The 24,528-nt window shown below is 44.3% G+C and overlaps 1 protein-coding gene across 1 annotated transcript in view; it reads left to right on the forward strand.

Moving 5' to 3' along the window:
• The window catches only part of FRMD4A (FERM domain containing 4A), a 257,212-nt gene that overhangs the window by 100,011 nt on the left and 132,673 nt on the right, over positions 1–24,528 (forward strand). The window contains exon 2 of the mRNA XM_048501600.1: positions 4,015–4,080. Within this exon, the coding sequence (XP_048357557.1) occupies positions 4,015–4,080 (66 nt within the window). The remainder of the gene's footprint in view (positions 1–4,014; positions 4,081–24,528) is intronic.

Consider the following 24,528-nt stretch of genomic DNA (forward strand, 5'->3'; position numbering starts at 1 on the left):
ACCCCAGATTCTCCCTTTAAGGGTAGGTTTAAAAGAAGAATCTGAGCTCCCTAGTTTAAACACCATTGAAAGTGATGCTGTTTGGAGGTGGATTCCACTGGAGGTGTTTTGTGAGAGATGATGTGATATTTGTTTGGTAAATGTTTTGCTGGGGGTGATTTGTGAGATTTACATGCTTAATACCCACTTGCACTGGCTTGGAGTTGTTTCTCAGGCTAACAACCTACCTCATAGGGTTGTTGTGATTAGGAAATTAGGAAAAGAGTTGGTGGGTAGAGAGCCATGTATGTTTTGATGGAAGTGGGAGGTGTTTTGTGAGCTGGTACAAAAAATTATTGTTTGGTCATGGTGGGGGAGGGTGGCCGCCCATACGCCAGGTGGGGGGGGGCGCCAAACTCAGGTCTTGTCCCTGGGCGCCAGTTTGCCTAGGTACGCCCCTGATGGCCACCCTTGCCAATTTGAAGCAACCCTTTCCCACTATTGAAAAGAAGGGCATTTTTCACATGAGGCAAAGCTGTACTAAAAAGTACCCTCTATTTCATGCTATTTCCCACTATAAATTTCATTTTTTAAACATGTTAGGCATGGAAGAAAGCATGTCACCTCTCTCTCTTTTCTCCCTACATGCAGACTAATAAACAGGACTGGGAAATGTATAGAGCTGTCATGATAAAAGGTGCTTGCATTTTGTGCCTCTGAGTTATTTAAGATGGGGATGATTTCACCCAGTCGAATGTCATTGGTCAGAGTTGTTTTGTGAATGTTGTGGTTGGTTGTCTGCAGGCAGCCTGGGAATCGCATTCTCTTTGGTGTGGTGCATTCATGGTTTCCACTGGGTTCTTCTCGGTAATCATTACAGTGGCAAGCAGGCGTGCCATCCCAGAACATTTATAGAATTCTGAACCAACTTGTGTTTCCCAGGTTGCGCTGGAGACAGCTCAGATTCTTCTAGCTCATGTTTGAAATTGCCGACAAGATAAATGAATCAGACACTAAACTGCCAAGATGGTTTGTGGAGCGGTGCAAAACAATTGCCCTTTTCTCTGCAAGTTGGATGCTTATTTATGAGAAGTGCTCACTGTCGAAACTCCATGGACAGGGCAGTCTGTATATGTGGTTGGCTTTTCGAGTACTGATGCCAGAGGTAATGAGAAAATCCTTTCTAAATGCCAAGAGTCCAATATCTGGGAGACACCAAAGTAACTTCCTTTAAGAGGAATTTATGTTCTGCTATGTTGAATAAATGTCACATATGTTACTGTAGGACCCAGAGAGTGAAAAAGAAAGCAGATAAGGTATATCCAAGACATACTTTCAAAAATGGAAAAACATCTGTCATATTCTTGCAGAATTTGTGCATCTGTTTCTCTGTGAATGCCTTATATAGAAGCTACAGCCAATAATTTCATAAAGGATTTTGAAACAGCTCACTGTCGTTCAAGAGTAAAGTACAAGACGTTTTCTTGAAAAACAAGAGATTGCAAAGCAGAACATGTTTTATGGTTTCTTGTAAAATGCAGCATGTGTATTAGTTGTGCCGGCAGTACCTGGAAGAGGAAGTTAACATGTGCAGGAGCTGAATCTAAGGTCTCCATCTAAAATGGAACTCCCAAAGTCATCCTTATCTGAAGTGGGATTGTAATAATTTCACACTATGGTCTTCTGTTAAAACCACTTAAGAAGAAGAAGAGAAGAAGAGTTTGGATTTATATTTCCCCTTTCTCTCTTGTAAGGGAAATCTCCTTTCCCTTCCCTCACCTCCCACAACAAACACCCTGTGAGGGGGCCGGGGGGGGGGGGGGGCTGAGAGAGGTCCAAAGAACTGTAACTAGGCCACGGTCACCCAGTTGGCGTATGTGGGAGTGCACAGGCTAATCTAGTTCACCAGATAAGCCTCCACAGCTCAATTGGCAGAATCAGACTCAGTTCTCCAGATTAGAGTGCACTTTCTCTTAACCACTACACCATGCTAGCTTACAGATTCTTTTAGAGATTTTTCCCCACTTTGCAAGGCAAAGGGACATTTAATAGAGGACTTTGAAAATGTTTATTCCATCCTGCAGTATTCCACTGTAGTATTCCACAGTCAGACTTCATGTTTTAGAGCATATTGATTTGCTACCTGATGAGAATTGTAGCTTTGCTTTCCTTTATTTGTCTGTGTGAAAATCCAGAACATTATTCTTTGGTTTATCCATTGAAAAAGTCTGAGGACAGCAGCATAACAGCCATTAATGCAGACCAGAAAGTTCTGAAAATATAAACACAATCCTCCCTGTAACAAGAAGCTACTGGGTGATTTCTGTTCTTGCTGTAAACTGAAATAGCCTGACAAACACATAACACAAGGAGAGTTGCATTCTTTCACAAGACAGGAAGTTAGGAATTTGCTTTGCTGCTTTAGATTATCTCTTATTAGGTAGCCTTCCTTTCTCCCTGTTGTGCAGCAGCGTCAAATAGTGGTTGCAAGCATCTGTTTCAAAGCAAAGTATATTGTTTTCCAGAAATTCCACATTGCCACTATAGTAAATAATATGGCAAATCAAAACTTCCCAGTAACAGACATAGAATGAAAAGCTGTGTCTTCTCATCCAAAGTAATTGCTCAGAGACAGAATAGACAATTAACAGTGTTCATATGTCATGCATCTATCACATATCCCCTTTTTTGCCAATGAATCTAGGTCAGTATACATAGTTATCCCCTCTTCCATTTTACCACAGCAAGAACTCTAGAGGGTAGATTAGGCAGAGAGAGTCCAAGGTCACCCAGTGGCTGAAGGACTCCAACAGAGTAGATGAAGATCACATGTCTCAGTCCATTTCTCAATGAAAATTGCAGCTTCAAATTGCCTCAGAGAAGAAGAGAGGAGTTTGGATTTATACCCCTCTTTCTCTCCTGTAAGGAGACTCAAAGGGGTTTACAAACTCCTTTCCTCTTTTCCTTTCAATAAACCTACTTCAGCTGACTGCAGAACTCAAGTGTAGTGGAGATGGTCTGCCAATTCCTATGGACCCTAGGCTTGCAAGATCATATCCATAATGGAAGCTTACCTTTTCAGGGGGAGAATGGTTCCCTCCAGTGCAAACTGTGAACATCTATTTCTGGATCACCTTTAATCCCCCCCCCCCACACACACACACACAGCACCTCTGTTCTAACTGTATTAAATTTCAGTTTATCTACGCACCTCCAGTACTTTCTGGCCTCCATGATGATTAAGCTTGTCCACAGCTTCTCTGTATCTTAATGGGAAGGAGAGATAGAGTTGTTTATCACAGACATATCAATAGCCACTTCCTTGAGATTCCCAGATGACCTCTGCCAGAGGTTTCACATAGATATCAAAAAGCATGGAAAACCAGGTAGTACCTCAGAGGATGCCAATAGGCCAATGACCACAGGCCAACTAGAACTCTTCCAACACCACCTTCTGAAACCCACCTTAAAGAAACTATTGAAACCTGCCCTGGTAGTGGAAAGTGCCATCAAGCCACAACCAATTTATGACAACCCGGTTGGGACAAATAGGTGTTTTCCCATTGCCTGCCTGAACTTCCTTGGTGGTCTACCATCTAAGTACTAACCAGGGCCGACCCTGCTTAACTTCCAGGATCTGGTGAGATCAGGCTAGCCTGAACCATCCCAGTAAATAGTAAATCTCTAACAGCAGTGGGAGCTGTATACGACAAATGCCGCCGTGTGTATTCTCATTTTGTTGGTGGAAGGGCCCCTGCCGCATCATAAGCAATCTTCTCATATGGGAACAATCCCTGTTCATAGTGCTGAATTAAAGCAGTGGCAGTCTGTGCTGCTCATCGGCAACTTTGATGGTGATGTGTTTAGTTCTGGTTTTTTGTTCCAACCTTTTCTTTTTGCCCCTGCCAGGCAAAGCTAAAGCATGAATGGAAATATTTCTGCTGATAGTATTTGGAACAGGGAAGGATTCTGCCTGTTAGCAGGAACATCTGCTGAAACTCTCTCTCTCTCTCTCTTTTATTGTTGTTTTTCTAGATGACAGAGGGCCGCCGGTGTCAAGTGCACCTTCTTGATGATAGGAAGCTGGAACTCCTCGTACAGGTAATTAATTGCATCTGCAGTTTTGAGAGTATGCCACCTCCCCTCCCCCTCCTTTTGTGGCCAAACAGGCTTTTAATTTAATTAACAGATTCTCCAGTAGTTAGCTTCCTTGTGGGTTCTGATTCCCTCTCATTTGACAAACAGGATCTAGATGGATCCGTGCATATATGGGAGACCTAGAAATGAAATCTGAGGGTTGCGCGGAAAGTGGGTGCCCCTGGTTTTCCTCCCAAGGGGTTAGTATTTCCATTTTTATGCCAGTGTATGTCTTTCAGATGTCAGATATTTAAAAGCTTGCAGCCTTCTTTTCTGGGCCAAGGCTGAGGCGTCAATCGCTATGCCCTGTCCCAGTTTCAGCTCTCTTGATGCCTCTATATCTTCTGTCGCCTGTGTTAGCTGTCTGTGTCTCAAAGTGTCAGGGCAAAAAGGCTCCAGTGTTGAGTAGCTGCTATGTACCATTTCTTAGATGACTGAGCTTCTATGGGTGGGTGAAATGACCTACATACATGTAGGCTGTATGTCACATCAAATTTATAGGATAGGATTGTGCTACAAAGGGGTATGTAGCAATGATATGAACGTTACAGCCCAATCTAGAGGTGTTGGGCAGGTGGGGATAGTGCTGCTCCAGTGCCATCCTGCCCCTTCCAGAGGGCTTTCCTGTGGCATGGGAAGGCAAAAATCCCCTATAGCTGATAATAGAGATATGCCATGAAAATCATGGCGTATCTCCACCAGTGGCCATCACCAAAAGGGGATCGACCAGGCTCTGGAGGCCAACTAAGGTCGGCCAGGCCCCCCGACCCAGCCACACCAGCACAGCGTTTTGTTTGGTGGGCCTGAGTGACGGAGCCAACCTTCAGGTCAGGCACCTTGGAGCCACTTGGGGCCTGGCTGCCTAGGAAAGTTGCCCCTCTGTCAGCGCATTTGCCCCTTGCACCAGCAGAAAGGACATTTTCACGGGTGCAGGGGAACATGAGCTCCAGAGGGGAATTCTTTCACCCACCACCCACCCCCAGATTTGGCTGCCAGGCCTACTATTTAGCAAGGGATAAAATCTGGTGTCTGAACTGTGACTGAAAACAGGGGGCGGCTTCCATGTCTGCATGCTCCTCAAAACAAAAGCATTACTGAAGATATAAACTTATCATGTCACAGAGAAGTGTTTTAGCCTAACGTGATTGTTTGCAATGAGAAATATTGAGATGGGAAGTTGGAAATCTTGATGTTAAAGAAGGACACAGACAGAGCAAACTGTTCAGAAACATGGACCCTTTCCGCACACGCAAAATAATGCATTTTCAAACCACTTTCACAACTGTTTGCAAGTGGATTTTGCCATTCCACACAGCTTCATAAGCATAAGCATAAGCATTGTATTGTCATTGTGCATGCACAGCGAAATTTACAAGAGCACTGGAAGCAGTTTCAAAGTGCATTATTCTGCATGTGCGGAATGAGCCATGGTGAAATGAAGTGAATCAGAAAGGAATGGCTATTTTACTGCCCTGGCCCCTACCTGGTGGAACAGGCTTCCAGGTGAGATCAGGGCCCTGCAGGACATACAGAGTTTCCGCAGGGCCTGTAAAACAGACCTGTTCTGCCAGGCATTTGGCCAGCCGGGATAACATCGAAAATCTGCTATAATGATCATTTGGCCTCCCGTGAGCGCAAGGAAGGGGGGGGGGGGTTTAATGCTGTCTGAAATTATGTAAATTATGTTTTATGGCTCCTTATTTTAGTGGAGTTGGTTGCTTTTAATGGATTTTAAATGTCTGTATTTGACTGTTGGACACTGCCCTGAGCCCTCATGAAAAGGGTGGTATACAAATTGGTATACAAATTGGTAGATAGAAATTGTATGGAAAGGACATATTGGTGGTAGTTTTGTTCAGCAAGTCAGAAAAGACAATGTGTGACATTGCTGCCATAGTAAAACAGGCCTCAACAGTGACTTGGAACTGAGAATGTATGACTGGCCATGACCAAAACTGTGAATTTGCCTAGGACACCAAAGTGAAACTTTTTAAATGGAGAGAGGAGTTGGTGAGGCAGCCAAAGGAGAAAGTCTTGCAATAAGGGACAACTGAGCAGGGGATTGAACTAGATTGGACTAGATGATGGCCTTTATGTCTCCTTTTAACTCTATGATTCTATGATTCTTAGCTACTTGTACATCAGCTAGGTACATGTGTGCTTAGAATGTTAAAAAACAAAACAAAATTTCTAGAAACCATAAATGATTGTGCCCTAGAAGTAACAGGGAAGGAAGTCAATTAGGTGATTCTGGAATTAGGAGTAAGGGACCTAGTACAGAGTGTAAGTACAGGATTGCCAGGTACTTCCTGGCAAGTGGCAGGGGAAGGGGTGGTGGGGCTTACCAGCAGCAAACTGAGTCCATAGACACCATGTTAGGGACTGCTGGTATAGAAAGATTAATACTAGTACACACTTTATTTACTTATTTATTCATTCATTTCGAGGCTGGTTCAGGGTGGCTAACACACACAGTTAAACAACATACAGGCAATTCAATATCAATTTAACAGTTATAAACATTATGGCATTAAAACTCTAAAACATCAGTAATTACCAATTATGATGGTGAATATATATATGTGTGTGTGTGTGTGTGTATGTATGTATGTATACACACACACACCAATAGGGTACCAATAAAGCCCCTATGTAGCCTAAATTGCACTTATTCTAAGAAAGGGCTTATATCATTGTAATATTTCTCATAGCAAACTTGTGGGGTGGGAAAGCTTAGGGAGAACAGTTTTCATACTGCTGTTTGGGGAGTTCACATTTGAGCTGTGAGTTTTGAATGAGAAACTTCCCAATTCACTCTCTGGCCCAGTATAATACACAGGTTCTCAGAAGAAGACTCCAAAGGGTTAAAAGGGTTACAAAATGACTTTTTAAAAAAATCAGCTGCCTGGTGCAGTCAGAAACAGGAAATGAAACACACAGCACATAAATTCCTGTCCCTCAACCAGCATTCTTGGGGTGAGCCAGGCTGAATGTTAGCCTCATTCTAGAAAAAAAGGAAGAAAATGAATGGGGGCCTTTTGAAAATTATTTGAATCACAGGAAATGCATTTCGGGACTGTTTTATATTGTACAGATGGCTAGACAGGGTTATTTCAGAGCCCAAAGGGGCAACAGAAAATATCCTGGGGAAAAAGAGGGAGTAAACGTTGAGAGAAAAGACTTAAAGAGACATTCTTGCTGTTTGCAGCCTTTTTGCACAAGTAATTCTTCTAGAGGGTGCTGGAATGGCTGAGTGTTCGAGTGAGAAACGGTTAGATGGATATTCTGACTGAGGGGATCTGGGTTCAAATCTTCCTTCAGCCAGAATGTACAGAGGATGAGCTGGGCCAGCCACACTCTCAGACTAACCTGCCTCAGAGGTTTGTTGTGGGATAAACTGAGGGAGTAGGGCGTGACATGTATCACCTTGAGCTTCTCAAAGAAAGTAAGAGATAAAAAGTGACAAATAGGAGGACAGGATTGTCCCTGTGTGTCCCCCGTACAAAGTCTGTGTTGTGTAGTGCTTAGATTGTAGGAGTAGAATCTGGGAAACCCAGGTTCAAATCCCCAGTCTACCATGGAAGCTTGTTAGATGACGTTGGACCAGTTACACACTTTCAGGCTAACCTACCTCACAGAGTTGCTGTGAAGATAAGATGGGGGAAATGCTGTAGGTTACTTGGGTCCTCTTTAAGGAGAATATAAATGAAGTAAGCAAATATGTGATTTATAGTAATGAGCGTTATGCAAACATACTGATAGGCCTGGAAATGGGATGTGTATATCCTGAGCATAGTTTGGACATAGTCCTACTTTTCTATTCATGAATGTTGCACACTTAAAGCCTCAGCTGAGCAGATCCTAGAAAGGTGCCTAGGTCTATGAAAAAGTCTATGAAAAAAAGCACATGTAGATAAACATTTTGGCAATTTTACCTGTTTTGGGTACAAGTGATCAGTGAGTAGAGAGCCTGATGTTAATATTAGGAAATTATTGAGTTATATGTAAGATTTTATCAGAAAATGGAAAGCAGAACAAACAAAGGTATCTTTCCTGACAGAGGCAGTCCACCCAATGAACTAATGCTATCTAACACCTTGTAAAAGGAAACACTGCAGTGCCACCAAACCCATTTGGAATTTGTGTACACCAACTGTGTAGTTTTGTAAAGAAAGGCTGAGGAATGCAGGAAGTTCCAGAATAGGGAGGGGAAATGTACCAAGTCTTTTTTCCATAAATAGATTGTTGTCAGCTATGCACAAATGTATACCTATCATTTGCACGATGCCAAGCAGATATTATTAATTTCTATTTTGAGAAAAAAAGGCTCTAAATGAAAAATTGACAAGCGTCCCTTGCTGGGAAGAGACAACCTTTCCTTTCAGAAATGCTCTCATTTATTTCAGATCCTCTTGGTGCTGTAGGTTTTTCTTGTTGTAAACTTATTAGTATCGCTATGGACCATACCAGTAATCTGTGAAAAGAGGAGATAATACAGTAGGAAAACTGTTCTTGCACTATACCAGAGGAGAATTTAAGGGGCATGGAGTATTTTATTATAAAGTTCTCTTCATAGTAAAACAAATCCCAAAAAATAGAGTACCTGTCCCCCACATCCATTGCACCTTCCCATGCCACCTCCCAAAGGTCCCCTACCAACTTCACAAGTAGGGTTGCCAGCCTCCAGGTGAGGCCTGGAGAGCCCCCCAAATTATACCTGATCTCCAGACTCCAGAGATCAATTCCCCTTAAGAACATGGCGACTTCCAAAGGCGGAGTCAATAGCATCACACATCCCGTCTGAGGTCCCTCCCCTCCTTCAACTCAGTTTGCCTCATGCACTGATACCCAAATCTCTAGGAATTTCCCAACCTGGGAGTATTTCTGCAGAGAGAAGGCAGCAAAACCCTGTTAGGCAAATGAAACTTCACCGGGGTGAGGGTTGTCTGTCTCGCGATATATTATCCTACAGAAATCATAAAGAGAAGGACTCCCTTCCCCCATGTTTTATTTTGTCACAAGTGTAGTAATTCCGAAAAGCTTTGATCAAAAAGAGAACTCTGACAGAAACCTTCTTTTGAAAGTGCTGAATAGCAAAGCCTGCTTGCTAAGGAAAACTTGCAGGTAAGCCTGCCCTGGGGGCTATTGGGTGAACTTGGCTCCCTCCTTCTACTTTATCCTTCACCAAAATATTGTACCCACAGTTTAAATCCCAGCCACACAGCCTTGCCCTTCTTGCCAGGCATCAGCCAGGCTGTTGCCCTTTTTAAATAACTGTTTTTAAATACATCACTTTTGAATAATTTGAATATTGGATCTGTCTGTTCATTTGTTTCATTGTCAATACATTTTAAGACGGCATTTCTATTATTATTATTATTTTATTTTGCAAAACTGCCCAGGGATCAGGAATGGAGATTTCTTGATAACATTCCAGGGTGAAGCAGCCGATCGGCAGCTCTGAACTGTACTGAGTTCCAGGTCTAATGTGCAGGAATGGAATAGCCACTTCCATGATAATCCTGGGGACATTTGGAACAGAAAACAGTTCCTCTTTACTTCGGGCTGAGTCTTCTGTTGGCTTAGCCTTTGCTGCTCTATTTTATACACCCAGGTTTGATTCCAACCCCCCTCCCTGACATTTTTACAGCCATTTCCCTGCTTTTATTCTTTTTACATTTCGGGTTGAAATGTCCTAATTTTATAACAGCATGTTTTGCTAAGAAAGTGTTTGCATTCTGTTAATCCTTTCCAGACAGTCAACGTCTTTTAAAAAAGGGATTAATGTAGTCAAATCATTTCCCTGCTTCAGTCTCAATTTTTTTGCATTAACTTCCCTCTTGCAATTATCATGAGCTCTTTGCATATGGAAGGTTTGTTCAGAGGCCAGCTTACGTCTTCTCTAATGGTTCTTATTAAATGCGTATGCAGTGAAGTTTCATTTATTTCAGCTTTATATGCTGAATAGCAAGTATTTTATATTGTTGGCTTTGTTTCTGCTACAGATGTTGGTTCTTGTTATCTGACTTCAGGTAGGAGAATTAATGCTTTAATGTATAAACTTCAAATCCTCCTGTATGGAACAGGAATGTTAAAAGCTTCCCACATAGAGTTTACAGCCAACAGTCACTGGTAAGAGGTGAAAGGCTTAGCAATTTTTGAATGGGTGGATTGGCCCAAATTCATAGGAGGGCCTTAGTTGTAAAAGTATCTGAGTCATAGACTCAAATGTCACTTGGATTACAGCAAGGTCTAATTCACACATTAGGGTGAAAAATAATTCATTATTTAAGCAGCAGTCACTACAGGAGTGCCAACAGTGTGGACGCAGGCTTTATGCTTTCCATGAGATACATACATGACAGCACAAAATGTTTACTCATGTTTGATCTTAGTTGTAAACAATTCAAAATGTGTTCTGTGAAATAGAAGAGTAGGTGTGGATAGTCAAACTGTTAAGTACTCAGCTAATAAATAGTCAAACTATTGTGTACCCTTCTCATAAGGAAGAAACTTGATGTTTCAAACTAAAAAATTTAAATTGGGATTTCCTTTTAGATACCAAGAAAGAAAATAGAAATGCAAATAAGATTATCAACATACATGTGTCTGAAAGGAAATGGATATCAGGCAGCTTTGCATTTCTATGTTGTGTACTGTCATATACTCACCTGCCCAAGTGGTAGGAAATTTCAGCTGGTCAGTCTTTTCCAGGATCAGTTCCCTTGTATGAAGAGAGTTGTTTTTGGAGACTTCTGTTGTTTGGGGAATGTATTTTTTACAAATTTATATTTTGAGCTGATAAGAACAGGCAGTCATTTGTCTTGCTTTCTATTCAGGCTTTAGGAAAACTTGTGTGTCATGGAAACTTGTTTGTCATGTTGCAGCCAGTAGCTACTAACCAGTGGTGGGGTTCACTTTAGATATTACATTAAAACAACAGAAAAGCTCTACCTAATTGAGACCAGCAAAATAGGGTGTAGTACAGTTAGGCTCAGTCTAGCAGAAATGACCAGGAAGATCTTACAGAGACTCAACTGCAAAGGGAAAGGCAGCATAGCCCAGAGTTGTGGACCAGCTATAGTAGTAGTAGTAGTAGTAAAAATTTATTGTCTTGGCCATAGGCCTTCACAATGTGGACCAGCTATATCTAAGTGATGAGGAAAAACAGGACAGAGAATTTGGGTGCTGTGTGGTTTCCGGGCTGTATGGCCGTGTTCTAGCAGCATTCTCTCCTGACGTTTCGCCTGCATCTGTGGCTGGCATCTTCAGAGGATCATACAGCCCGGAAACCACACAGCACCCAAGTGATTCCGGCCGTGAAAGCCTTCGACAATACATAGGACAGAGAATGTTGGTCACGATGAGGAGTCAGGCAAGGAATCTTTGTGTGCACAAAGGTCATGTCAGTCAGATAGCTCCAGGGAAATGAATGCCACTGCAAAGAAATGCACAGCTCAAAACTAATGAAACCCAGCAGGGTTAACTTGCTTCATCCAGATTTTCTTGCTTAAACTGCCTATGGGAAAAGAACTTTGAAGAAGAAGGGAGGAGGGAGGGACTAATATCCCAGAGGAATGTGCCAGCTGGTCTGTGATTGACCTTGCACGAGGGGAAAATATGAAATAAAAAGAGAACATTTTAAAGAAACAGCCAGTTGGAGAATGTCATGCCCATGGTGTACTGTTTTTGTTTTTAAACTCTGGGAAGCCAAAATACTAAGCCGTAGTCACAAGTGTAAGGATATGTCATTGGCAGCCAAGATAATTCTGATCTTAATATTTCCCATTGCTATGTATGGCTGTGAAAGTTGGACAATGAAGACACTTGATTAATTTGAAGTGTGGTGTTGGAAGAGAGGATGCTGTGAATTACCCAAAAGACAAATAAGTGTATTCTACATCAAATCAAGTCTGAAAGCTAAAATGGCTAAGTGAGGCTATCGAGCTTTGGTCGCATTGTGAGAAAACAAGAGTCAATGGGAAAGACAATAATGCTAGGAAAAATTGGAAGCAGCAGGAAAATAGGAAGACCTAGCATAAGATGGCTGGACTCAATCAAGGAAGCCACAGCCTTCAGTTTACAAGACATGAACAAGGCTGTTAATGACAGGACGTTTTGGAGGTGACATTAATTCTTAATGTCACCATAAGTTGGAAGTGACTTTACAGCACTCAACACATACACAGCTGTGTGTGAGTTGATTCTTGACTTGCTTTCATGCAGAAAAACAAGCGGACTGTGGCTGATAGTGGGTATTGTCTTCTACAGGCCTGTTCATTTTCTTCTCCTGAATCATTTTGCTGGCATGGCTGGGAAATATCTTATTTTTGTGTGGGGGATAAGTCAACCTGAAAGAATCTGTGGACATCAGCTGCAAAAAAGACCTCCAAGTGCCCCCTCCTCTAGTAACCAACAGCATAAGGAAATATCACTTCATTCTTTTGTGACATAGTGGCAGCAGCCACTATGCCAATTTCCATCCTCCTCTGAGACTTATTTGCATATCTAGCAATCATTGCAATTTACACTGAAAGAAGGACGCCTACGGTTTGCAAGGTATTTGAAAATGTCTGTTCAGGAATGCAGACGTGTACAACTCGAACTCACGCATGCATTCAGATAAACTTGCTATAAAGTGTGAACCACAGGGCATGCATCCGTACATAGTGATGTTGTAAAACTATGGCCCCTGTAGAGCTCCCAAGTACATGAACACAAACAGTAAAGATTTGCTGCCAAAATACTGGTTCTGTTCCATTGTATCTGTGAAAGTGTGGCTGCTGTGTCATTCTTATTCTTCTATGAGCAGTGATTGATTAACTTTTGAATGCTGCAATATTAGAACCTGTCTATACCCTTAATTTCCATTCTTATTTTAACCATTTGACACATGCTGGCTGTTTTGAGAATAGTTTACAAAATATATGAAGATGAGAAATAAAACAAGAGAGATTGCCCTGTAGATATCTGTGAAAGTGGAAATAACATTTTGCTATATTTAGCAAGATATTACTACAGGTCTGCTATTACTCAGAGCTTTGAATAGATGTGGAGTGGTATTTGGAATTCGGCAGAAAGACCTATGGAATTAGTTTCAGTCAGCTCAAGAGATTAGTTTTTCAGGCTAAAATGCAAAAAACAAAACAAAACAGTTTCTGTGCCTAACGTGAGATAATTTCTCTTGCTGAAAGAATGCAGTTTATTACTTCCATTTGCATTCCTCGGTTGAGAATAGCAGGATTTTCTTTCATTGGTAAATGTCTAATTGCACATTGCTTACAACTGTGATTCTGGATCGGTTTCTACACACAAATGCCTCTGAAATTGTTTTGTTTTAAAACAAATATGTGATTGGTTGAAATCAGCTTTTTTAAGGCACATAGGTTTGAAATCAGGTTAACGTTTATACTTGCACCTAAGAACATAGAATAATGTAGTTCCACACAGAGAATTCTTTGCCAAGATGCCTTAGTCCTATAAGAGATATTCTTCCCAATCTTCTGTGGTTGGGAGCCATGCCATTTAAATAGGTTTAAAAACGGTCCAAAGTGGTGCTCAACCTGTCCAGTCTTGGGACTCACTGAGTTACAATGATATGACATTGAAGTCAGCTGAGCAGAAAAGGGGGAGCCAGAGTTACAACCTTATCTGTATGTGCAGCAGAACAAGAGAGCTGGAGGCAGGAATCATAAACTGAGTACACAGTGGTGAAAAACAAACCAAAGGTTAGACTTGAAGGAATCTTGTCTATCTATGAGCAGTCTCCTGTTGCTGCCCTGCTGCTTTTCTCAGCCTGATTGTAAAGAAAGGCAGGATGGTGTCAGCCTTGCTCTCTGTACATGCAGTAGGTACTCTGACAAGGCAGCAAGGGGAAATTATGGGTTTTTAGGGACTTGTGACCTATAAATGATTTTCTCAGCCCACTGGAAAGCTGGGTTGAAAGCTGTTGGTTTAGGTCAGTGTTTTTCACTCAGTGGTTCAGGGGCCACTTGATCACTCCTTCCCATGCTCCAGATATGTGAGCAAGGTTACTGACCCATAGGACTGTGTTTGGTAGGGACTGGAGAATGGGAAGCTGAGAGCCTCCCTTAGCTATAGATAATTAGAAAGCTTATAGTTATATATTGAATAGTAATGGTTAGCTCTTAAATTATTGCGTATGAGGGTTTGTTGGAGTGGTGTAGAAGACATAAAATAAACCTGCTGCTCTTCTGGTTGATGGTAAATGAGGCTCTCTGCAGGTCACGAAGTGAGGACTTATTCACCCGCTATGGAAACTGTCAATTCTCCTTCATCTTCAGCTTACACGTACCCAGCTTTTACACGTACCTGTGCTGACATTTCATTTTAATTCATTTCATTTTATGACTTTACATTTTATGGTTTCGTTACTATTGATTGTTTCCTGATTGCTTACTAGACCTATATGACAATCATTAAGTGTTGTACCTTATGATTCTTGACAAATGTATTTTTCTTTTATGTACACTGAGAGCATATGCACCGGAGACAAATTCCTTGTGTGTCCAATCACACTTGGCCAATAAAGATTCTATTCTATTCTATTCTATTTAGTTTGCTAGGTGTTTTCCAGTGTGTTCAATATTGTCCTGTTCAGCCTTGTTGACTGTTGTCTGCTCCTGGAAATTTAAAATGGTGTCACTGTTGTTGTCTGTCCTTTTGGCCTCATTGTTAAAAGAATATGTGCTCATGACAGTTGCCTCTGAGGGCAATTTTGGGAACTCTAATGCCTGGATGCATTTGTCTCTCCTCCAGCTTTTTTGTTCTCAGAAGCCTTTTTTAGTCCTCTGGGAACATGCACTCTTTTGCTCTCCATAGGGAGTATTGTAATTACAGTACCTAGAAAGCAAAGCATTAGTACAGACATGCATGCAACTCTTCCCATGCCCCCCCCCCCCCAGCCTCATGCAGGAAGTATGGGGGATGGAGAGATTCCTCCCTGTGGCATTAGCTGTGCCTGCTATGATGTGGCATGTCAGGATGCTTTTGTGGTTAAGAGATACCAGCGTTCCTAATTGCTCGGACAGAGAAGCTGACTGTTGACTCGGAACTGGGTCATGTTTAAAAATAAGTACTGCTTGCATTACCTCATCGTGAAGAACAGGACATGCAGTCATTCTCCCCTTGACTCCTTTTCCCTCGACCTGTTCCTCACAAAGAGTCTTTCAGGCCAGTAGGGCACAAACAAATTATCTAATCTCTACCCCTCCAGCTGTCTAGCTGTCCCTTCCTCCAACTGCATACTGAATCATACTGAATCAGACCATCAGGGGGCCACTACCCACTTACCTCACTAAACTGCAACGCCGCTGCGTGCCGTGAAAGCCTCGTGGCTGACCCTTGAGACATTTTGTTCCACCACGTTTACAATTCTTGAAATAAGCGCCCAGGCAGCAAGAGCGGGAGTTCGTTGCAATGAGGAATGGGCTCGATTGGCGTCGAGGCATTAGTGGCGTCATGAGTTCACGAGAGAAGTGGCGGCCAGCCGGTGGCCGGGTCTCAGATGTGATTAGCTGGGAAGGTTGTTTATGAAATGAGTTCACCACGGCGTGAGTCTGAGCGTCATCAGAAACAACAGCCCTCTATTAAAGAGCGTCGGCAATACTGGCCGATCGATCAACCGAAGTAAAAAATGCGTTAGCTCTGCGCTTTCTGTGGAACCGTCATCGGTGTTTGGAAGTGAAAGCAGAAAGCCAGCCTTTCGCCTGCTACTAGCCCTCTTGTACTTCCTCTTCGGCTCGTGGCCGGCATTTTCATTTGCTTCGACGCGGCTTTTGAACAAGTTGAGACGTGAAGGCTGACTTCGACTGGATAATGCGACGCGTGTCTCGTCATCACTCGCACACTTTTGAGCGGGGACACCCCCACTTAACAAGATGGCTCCTGTTCCTGATTGGCCCGTGAGCTCGTCACAGCCGAATCAGCGGCGCAAACAGCGAGGTTCCCCACAACCCAGCACCGGCGAGTTTTAAAGTTGCTCTTTTAGCGGGCTAAATTTGCAGCGCAGCCAGAGGCTGAGAGAGGTAAATCCCCTGGCAGCGGCGCCAGTGAAGCGCCAGGAGGTAATCCAGGATTTGATGGCTTTTAAAGAGGTGACCCCGCGGCTTATGGTGAGTGGATAGTGACCCAGGGTCAGTATTGTTTGCTCAGACTGGCAGCATCTCTCCCAGGTCTCAGGTGGATGTTTTTCACAGTAAGTACTATCTGGTCCTTCTAACGCAAGATGTTGGGATTGAACCTGGGACCTTCTGTATGCTAAGCAAATGCTCTTCCACTGGGCCATGGCCCTTCCTAATGCCCTTTAGAAAGGTCTGACATGTACAGAGGTCAACCATACTGATCATGGGGTTGGGCTGCGTGCCTTTTGAGGCAAAGCTAAAGCACTCTGGGATTTTTCAGTTTAGGTGCCTCGGGGATTACATGATAAAGGTCTATAAAATCATGTATAGTGTGAGGAAAGTGGATAGAGAGATTTTTTTTCCCCTCTCCCTCTCACCTATGAAACTGATTGACAGTAGCTTCTGATTGACAGTAACTTCAAGATGGAGGAAAGAAAGTTCTCTTCTTTTGAAGATTTGGCTTTTACTGTTTGTGTATGAATCAATTTTGTTATTAGAGATGGAAATTTTACAGTCATTCACAGTCTCCAAAGGTAATAATATTAGCCACGGCTTTGCTGATTGCCTGTTACGTATTAAGACATGCGATCCAATTTACTTCTGTTAAAGGAACATATGCTCTTTTTTTACAGCAATACTAGTCCTGTTTCTGTGGGTTAGTTTCTGCTTTTAATAGTAGTTTGAAGCATCATGGGAAACTGCAGTGCACATGTGGTTAGAGACCAGTGTGTAAGATCACTATAAGCACTGATGGCTTTACCACATGGCCTATGGATTTCTGAAAAGCTCTGTCCATTCACAGCCTGTGACTTCCTCTTTAACCAATTATTTCAGATATGGCTGCCGTATTGCTCTTTGGAAGAGTCACATGGGAAAAACTAATAGGCAAACAGATTTTTACTCCCTTTGATTTCAGTGAGACTTCCTGTTGAATTCAATGAGATACCCAGGCCCATCTTAAAATCTGGCTTGAAAAGGCTCAAGATTACGTTTCAGTGTTATATTGGCAGAAAAATTCACCATCAGGGCTGCAAATGTTCCTCTGAGCAGCAAGATTGCATCCAGCATCCCTGATTGTGCTAACCCTCATCCTTAAATGATACAGGTATTTTTTCAAACAGAAGGACTTGAGGAGAAGCTCACAGCTTCCCACACCTCCTTGAAAGGGGTGCATATGTCACAGAGAATAAGATAAAAAACAATTGTGATACGCTGTGGTTGAATTCCTTGATGCTGATTTGTTATTTCATTAAAAACCATTTGCTGATGCACCGCAGTATGTTCCCACCTATTGCTTTAATGCAGATATACTGACAGGTGCTGTCCGGCCCAGCAGAGGCGTATTTAGGCAAACTGGAGCCCGGGGACAAAACCTGAGTTTGGCGCCCCCCCCCCCAGTATGGGTGACCACCCACCCCCACCACGACCAAACAATGATTTTTTTGCACCAGCTCACAAAACACTTTCCACCACCAGCAAAACATACATGGCTCTCTTCCCACCAATTCTCTTTCCTAATTTTGTCCTCACACCAACTCTACGAGGTAGGTAGTTAGCCTGAGAAACAGCTCCAAGCCAGTGCAAGTGGGTATTAAGCATGTAAATCTCCCACAAATCACCCCCAGCAAAACATTTACCAAACAAATGTCAACATCATCTCTTACAAAATACCTCAAGTGGAATCCACCCTCAAACAGCTAGGGAGCCCAGATTCTTCTTTCAAATCCACCTTAAAGGGAGAATCTGGGGTCCCCTGAAACAGCATCACTTTCAATGTTTAAATGGGGACCTCAAACTCTCCCTTTAAGTCCATGCCAAAGGGGGTGGATTTAAAAGGAGAATCAGGGGAAATTTGGAGGGTGCCTGCTGTCAGGGGTGCAATTTATAAGCTAGCAGCACCAAACATTCATGGTATCTTTAGGAGACTCTCCTGATGATACCACCCAGATTTAGTGAAGTTTGGTTCAGGGGTCCAAAGTTATGCACCCTCAAAAGTGTAGTTCCCTCTCCTATTAGCTCCCATTGGAAACAGTGGGGGATGGAGGCACCCCCTTTGGGAGTCCATAACTTTGGACCCCCTGAACCAAACTTCATCAAACCTGGGTGATATCATCAGGAGAGTCTCCTGAAAAATCCTTGAAATCTTGGTGCTGCTAGCCTAAAAACTGCGCTCCCTGTAGGCCAAAAATCAAAAAACACTTAAAAATACAAAAAACACACAAACCTGAATTTTTGCCCTCCACCACATGACCAAATGGGGGGCGCCTGGGGACATTTGTCTCCCCATGTCCCTGTGGCAGATACGCCCCCCTGCGTCCCAGGAGAAGAGATGCAGTATGGTGTAGATCTGACAAAACGTTAGGGCTACCATCCTATTAGCACTCCCTCTCAAGCCTCTCATGTCAACAGCCTAGACGAAGTGATATTGATGTCTGTCTAGATTAATCCCACCCAGTTTACATTTGATAGTTGTGCTTTTTCGTAGGAAATGGGGGCCCCACTTAGGGGTTCAGGGATCCCGGTGTTAATGGGACGGGGTAGATATGACGGTAGGCGGCAGCCATATGAGAGAAGGTGGGGGAGAGACAGATATGCTCGCCCACCTTCTGACCTCCGACCTATCCTGAGGAACGTAGGTGGTAGGGTTCAGAGAGACTCCGCTTCGTCATTGGTGCTGATCAATGCCAGGTCCATAAACAACAAGACCACAGTTCTCCGGGATTTTCTCGGAGACCTGCAGATGGACCTGGCCTGTATCACCAAGACCTGAGTGCATGAAGGGGAGACCGTAGCTTTAGGCGAGGTCTCACCCCCAGGTTTCGCGTGCCTGCACCGATCACGAACACGGGGCCGGGGGGGAGGCGTGGCAATGTTCATCCATAATACCATCCCTTTTAGGGCAGCCCCTGTCCCAGAGATCGAAGGTTTGGAGTGTGTCGGCCTGGAGTGGTTGGCCCAGGAGAGGTTGGCTGTCCTCCTGGTGTACCGGTCACCTAGCGCACCGGGAGATAGCCTGCCGCGGCTGCTAGAGGTGGTGGCAGACTGGGCGTTGCGGTTCCCCAGGCTTATTGTTTTGGGGGACTTCAATGTCCATGTCGACGCCGCCTCATGTGCAGTGGCCGCGGACCTGGTGTCATCCATGGCGGCACTGGGCCTCTCCTTGGTAAATTCTGGCCACACTCATGAGGCCGGGCACACATTAGACTTGGTCTTTGGGTCGGGGGTCAATATGGTCATGTCCTCTATTGATAGAGTGCCATGGTCTGACCATTATGCCCTGAAGGTCCGGATGGACGTGCCACAACAACCCTGTCTAGGCGACGGACGAATTTTTGTCCGCCCGCAGAGACTTATGGATCCTATTGGATTCCTGAATGCTCTGCGGGACTCTGAACCCTCCGGCACCCTCGATGAGCTAGTGGAAGACTGGAACTCCCGTCTTTCCGATGCCATCGAGGTGGTTGCTCCCCGGCGTCCTCTACGACCCCACTCGCGGCTGGCCCCTTGGTATACTGAGGAGCTACGCCGTATGAAGCGGGAACTTAGACGACTAGAGCGAGTGTGGAGGAAAGCTCGTGACGAGGCTACACGAACACCTTATAGGACGTTTATGAAGGCCTATGAGGTAGCGACGAAGGAAGCGAAGAGGGTTTTCTTCTCTTCCTCCCTCGCGTCTGCTAGCTCCCACCCGGCACAATTATTTCGCATTATTCAGTCCTTGACCTCATCGATGGAGGGGTCCACAAATTGTCAATTGACCATCAGCTGTGAGGCATTCATGAGCTTTTTTGCAGATAAAATCATGTCGCTCCGCCAAGACCTTCCTGCCACCTTAGAGTCAATAAGTGAACTGGAGGCTCCCTTGCCGTCTTCTGGCCCTTGTTTGGCCCAGTTCTCCCTGCTCTCGGAAGCCGCTGTCGACAGGGCCCTGGCTGCTGTTAGACCTACTACCTGTCCTCTGGATCCGTGCCCCTCCTGGCTTATTAAAGCATGCCAGGCTTTTTTTTTTTTACGACCCCACCTGTTGAGTATCATCAATAGCTCCCTTGAGCAAGGAGTTTTTCCTGGTGGGTTGAAGGAGGCAGTGGTCCGCCCACTCTTGAAAAGACCATCTTTAGATCCTGGCGATCTGGCCAATTACCACCCCGTTTCGAATCTATCGTTTCTGGGGAAGGTAATTGAGAGAGTGGTGTTGGAGCAGCTTCGGGGTTTCCTGGAGGACACATCGGCTTTTGATCCCTTCCAGTCTGGTTTCTGTGCTGGGCATGGGACAGAGACTGTTCTTGTCGCCGTCACAGATCTTCTCCGCTTACAACTAGACCGAGGCGGATCGGCGTTGCTGGTTTTGCTAGACCTAACCGCAGCGTTTGATGTGGTCGATCACGACCTTTTGACCTACCGCCTGGCTGCTTCCGGGGTGCGAGGCACTGTCCTTGAATGGATTGTCTGGTTCCTCCGGGACCGGACGCAGCAAGTGTGGTGTGGGGACCAAGCATCCCAGAGGTGCTCACTTCATTGTGGTGTGCCCCAGGGAGCGCTGCTGTCCCCACTATTATTTAACATCTATATGCGACCCCTTGCTCAGTTGGTGTGGAGCTTTGGGCTGACGTGTCACCAATATGCTGATGACACCCAGCTCATTCTGTTGATGGAGGGGGGAGCGGCCGCCGCCCCTGCGGCTCTCCAGCATTGTTTGGAGGCCGTGGCCGGGTGGTTGAAGCAGAGCAGGTTGAAGCTGAATCCATCAAAGACGGAGATCCTCTGGCTGAGACGTGAGGGGGAGGGGGGATTTTCGGCCGCCGGAGTGGGAGGGAGCTATATTGGCACCAACCCCCTCTGCCCGCGACCTGGGGGTCCGCCTGGATTCGTCTCTTTCAATGGAGACCCAGGTGGCCCATATTACCCGGGTCGCGTTTTACCATCTTCGCCAGGCCCGGCGGCTGGCCCCCTTCCTCTCCCAAACTGACTTGGCCACAGTGGTCCATGCAACGGTCACCTCCAGGCTAGACTATTGCAACTCGCTCTACGCGGGCCTTCCCTTGCGCCTGATTCGGAGACTGAAAATGGTCCAGAATGCAGCGGCTCGTATGCTTGCAGGGGGTGCCATAAGAGAACATATTACACCTGTACTTCGCCGCTTGCACTGGCTACCCATTGAATACCGAATCATTTTCAAGGTGTTGGTGTTAACCTTTAAGGCCTTGCGCAGCCTGGGACCTCCGTACCTGCGGGACCGTCTTACCCCATATGTCCTGAATCGGTCTCTGCGATCGGCAGAGGCCAATTTACTGGTGATCCCTGGCCCCTCCATGATACGGCTAGCCTCCACCCGGGCCAGAACCTTCACAGCTCTGGCCCCCGCCTGGTGGAACGCTCTTCCATCAACTGTCCGGGCCCTGCGGGACCTTGCTGAGTTCCGCAGGGCCTGCAAGACCGAATTGTTCCACCGGGCCTTTGGGGAGACTAGCCGTTGATAGGGGCCCCTTCCTCCCTCCTTCCTCCTTATTTGCTATTATAGCATCATATAGCCCTATCACCCTCCCCTTCTGATATACGTTTTAGAGGGAATTGATAGTAAGCGCCATCTTAGTTAACATCAATTTTAATATTAAATTATAAGTTTAAATGGGGTAGGGTTTATTTTTATTAGAGCCATCGTATCTTATATATATTGTATTTTAATCTGATTGTTCTCTACCTACATGTTGTACACCACCCTGAGCCCTCTGGAGGAGGGCGGTTTATAAACCCAATAATAATAATAATAATAATAATATAATAATAATAATAATAATAATAATAATAATAATAATTCCTGTTTGATAGTTCATTGCTATTGTTTTAGAAAATTGCGGGTTTTTTCCAGTTCTTAAACACAGTCCTTTAATTCCAGTGTGAGCTTGGAGGCATTTGACGTTCTTCATTTATGTTTGCAAACTGGACCAATTGTTTGTTGCAAACACTTCCTCTGCTTTTTATCATTTTTGAAAAAAGAAAGGTTATTGCTTTACATCCATTCATTCCTCAGTCATGTGTAAAAAGCGAAACCATTATATGGGAACAGACTTTAATAGCCAGAGCTGTGGGACAGCTGGGGTAATGAGGGGGAGGAATGGCTTGCCAGTAAGAACAGGGTCTTCATGGTTACTGAAAAGAATGTTATCATCTGTATTTAAAGGAACCTCTAGCTGCCTCTTGGGCTAATTTATATTACTTCCTTTCAATAGCCATTTCACTAATGTATGCCATATGTTAATACCTTTCTGCTTGGTGATTTGTGAAGCTGTTACTATTCCCTTTTTCGTCTTGGAATCTAGAAGTTTGGCACAGCTAAGACAGATTTATGCATCTTTCTTTAAATAAATCTCAGGACCGACCATTTCAGTCATGACAATGCATTCCTAGTCTCAGCAACGCTGTAACCCGTCTTCCGCAAATGTTCATTCTATACATACATGGGTTTCACAAAGAAATACTATGTCTCACCTTCATCAAGGGCAGTCACACATGTGCTGTGTGTGTGTGTGCTAGCAAGCATGTTTCTGAGGAGATGGTCCAGGGAATGTACTCTATCATAATTTGAAGTGGAAGACTGACAGTAGGTGTTTTCAGGGCGTTGAAGGTGATATGGTAGAACCATCTTTGAAATTTTCCTGCTGGCTGTTATTATATAAGGTTGGATCCAGACTCATTTTTTAAAAACAGTGGAACAAAACTTCCTCTCTCTCCTCTACCATTTTAGCCCACTCATACTCCTGGGGGATAGGGGAAACTTGAGGAATAGTTAGGCGGGTCTCTGCAGTGAAAGAGGAGATTGGTGGAAATTGCTAATTTAGTCTGGCTCCAACCCAAAGACCCGTCCTCGTCTCAGGCATGTATTTATGACATCTTTATGAGTACAATAGGTATTGTGTCAATGCCAATTGAAGAGTTAAGCACATTTTATTTAAAGTCTCTCCCATTAAATCCACCCATGCCCATTACGTTATCAATGTCATGTTTGTAATTAAAAAATTTCTTCCCAGAAAATAAACTCTTTACATCCCAGGTTTAAGTTGAAAGCTAAATTCATATTTGTTAATTCCTTTTGCTTTATCTGGCTCAAAATTGCACTGTTGTTAGAAAGGCAGAAGGGCGAATCTCAGCCCTTTTGAGATTGTGGTCAGTTGGAAACTTTCTAGAATGTGGCAGAAGTTATCTGTGATAGTAACCCTTCCAGGAACATAAAGGTGCATACAGAACTCATTGAGCTCCTGCTGTGTACATTTGGAGGTTGAATTAAGGAGGAAAAAATAGCTGTGCTCCACTTCTTTGAAAAGGGTCTTGGTTCGCTTATCGCAGTTTATCCATCATAACCTGTTTGTGCCCATTGTGGAGGGGAATGGGCAGAAGTGGCAACGGACGTGGATGATGATGAGCTTGCACCATGATTGGTGCCATGTAACCCTCTGAGGGTGCTCTGCCCACTGGCTGCCTAGATAGTTGGCAAGGGACAATCAAGGTGAACTTGAGTGGCGATTCCTCCAGTTCCTGGCAGTTAAATTATGGTCAAGCCTGGGCAAAGGCCCAGTGCGCTATTTTGCCTTCCACTCGCCTGTTAACGTAGGCTTATCTAGGATTATTAGCTTCCCTTACTGTGGACATGTTATGGACTATTCCTGACCACACCAAATTTGTGGCAGCTGCAGGGGCGTAACGAGGCAGCCCTGAGGAAACTGTAGCCCTGGGCAAAACCTGAGTTGGATGCCGCCCCCCCACCCCAAACATGGGCGGCCACTCCACCACGACCAAATTTGTTTTTGCACCAGGATATTGGTGCCTACAGGGGGTGAAGTTTTTAGACATATCAGCACCAAAATTTCAGCATATCATCAGGAGACTGTCTTTATGCTACTCCCCAAGTTTGGTGAGGTTTGGTTCAAGGAGTCCAAAGTTATGGACTCGCAAAGGGGGTGCCCCATCCCCCATTGTTTCCAATGGGAGCTAATAGGAGATGGGGGCTACAGTTTTGAGGGTCCATAACTTTGGCCCCCCTGAACCAAACTGCACCAAACCTGGGGGGTATCATCAGGGCAGTCACCTGATGAGATCCTGAAAGTTTTGAGACTGTGCCTTCAGAAATGTCCCCCCCCCAGCCTGCAACCCCCATGGACAGCAATACAGAAAACTCAATGCAGAACAAAGATTCTTGGGCAAATTTCTGGGATGTTCCTGCAGGGGGCTTTTATTGATGTATCGGCACCAAAATTTCAGGGTATCATCTGGAAAC

Source organism: Sphaerodactylus townsendi, linkage group LG06 (assembly GCF_021028975.2).
Source record: "Sphaerodactylus townsendi isolate TG3544 linkage group LG06, MPM_Stown_v2.3, whole genome shotgun sequence".
NCBI lineage: Eukaryota > Metazoa > Chordata > Lepidosauria > Squamata > Sphaerodactylidae > Sphaerodactylus > Sphaerodactylus townsendi.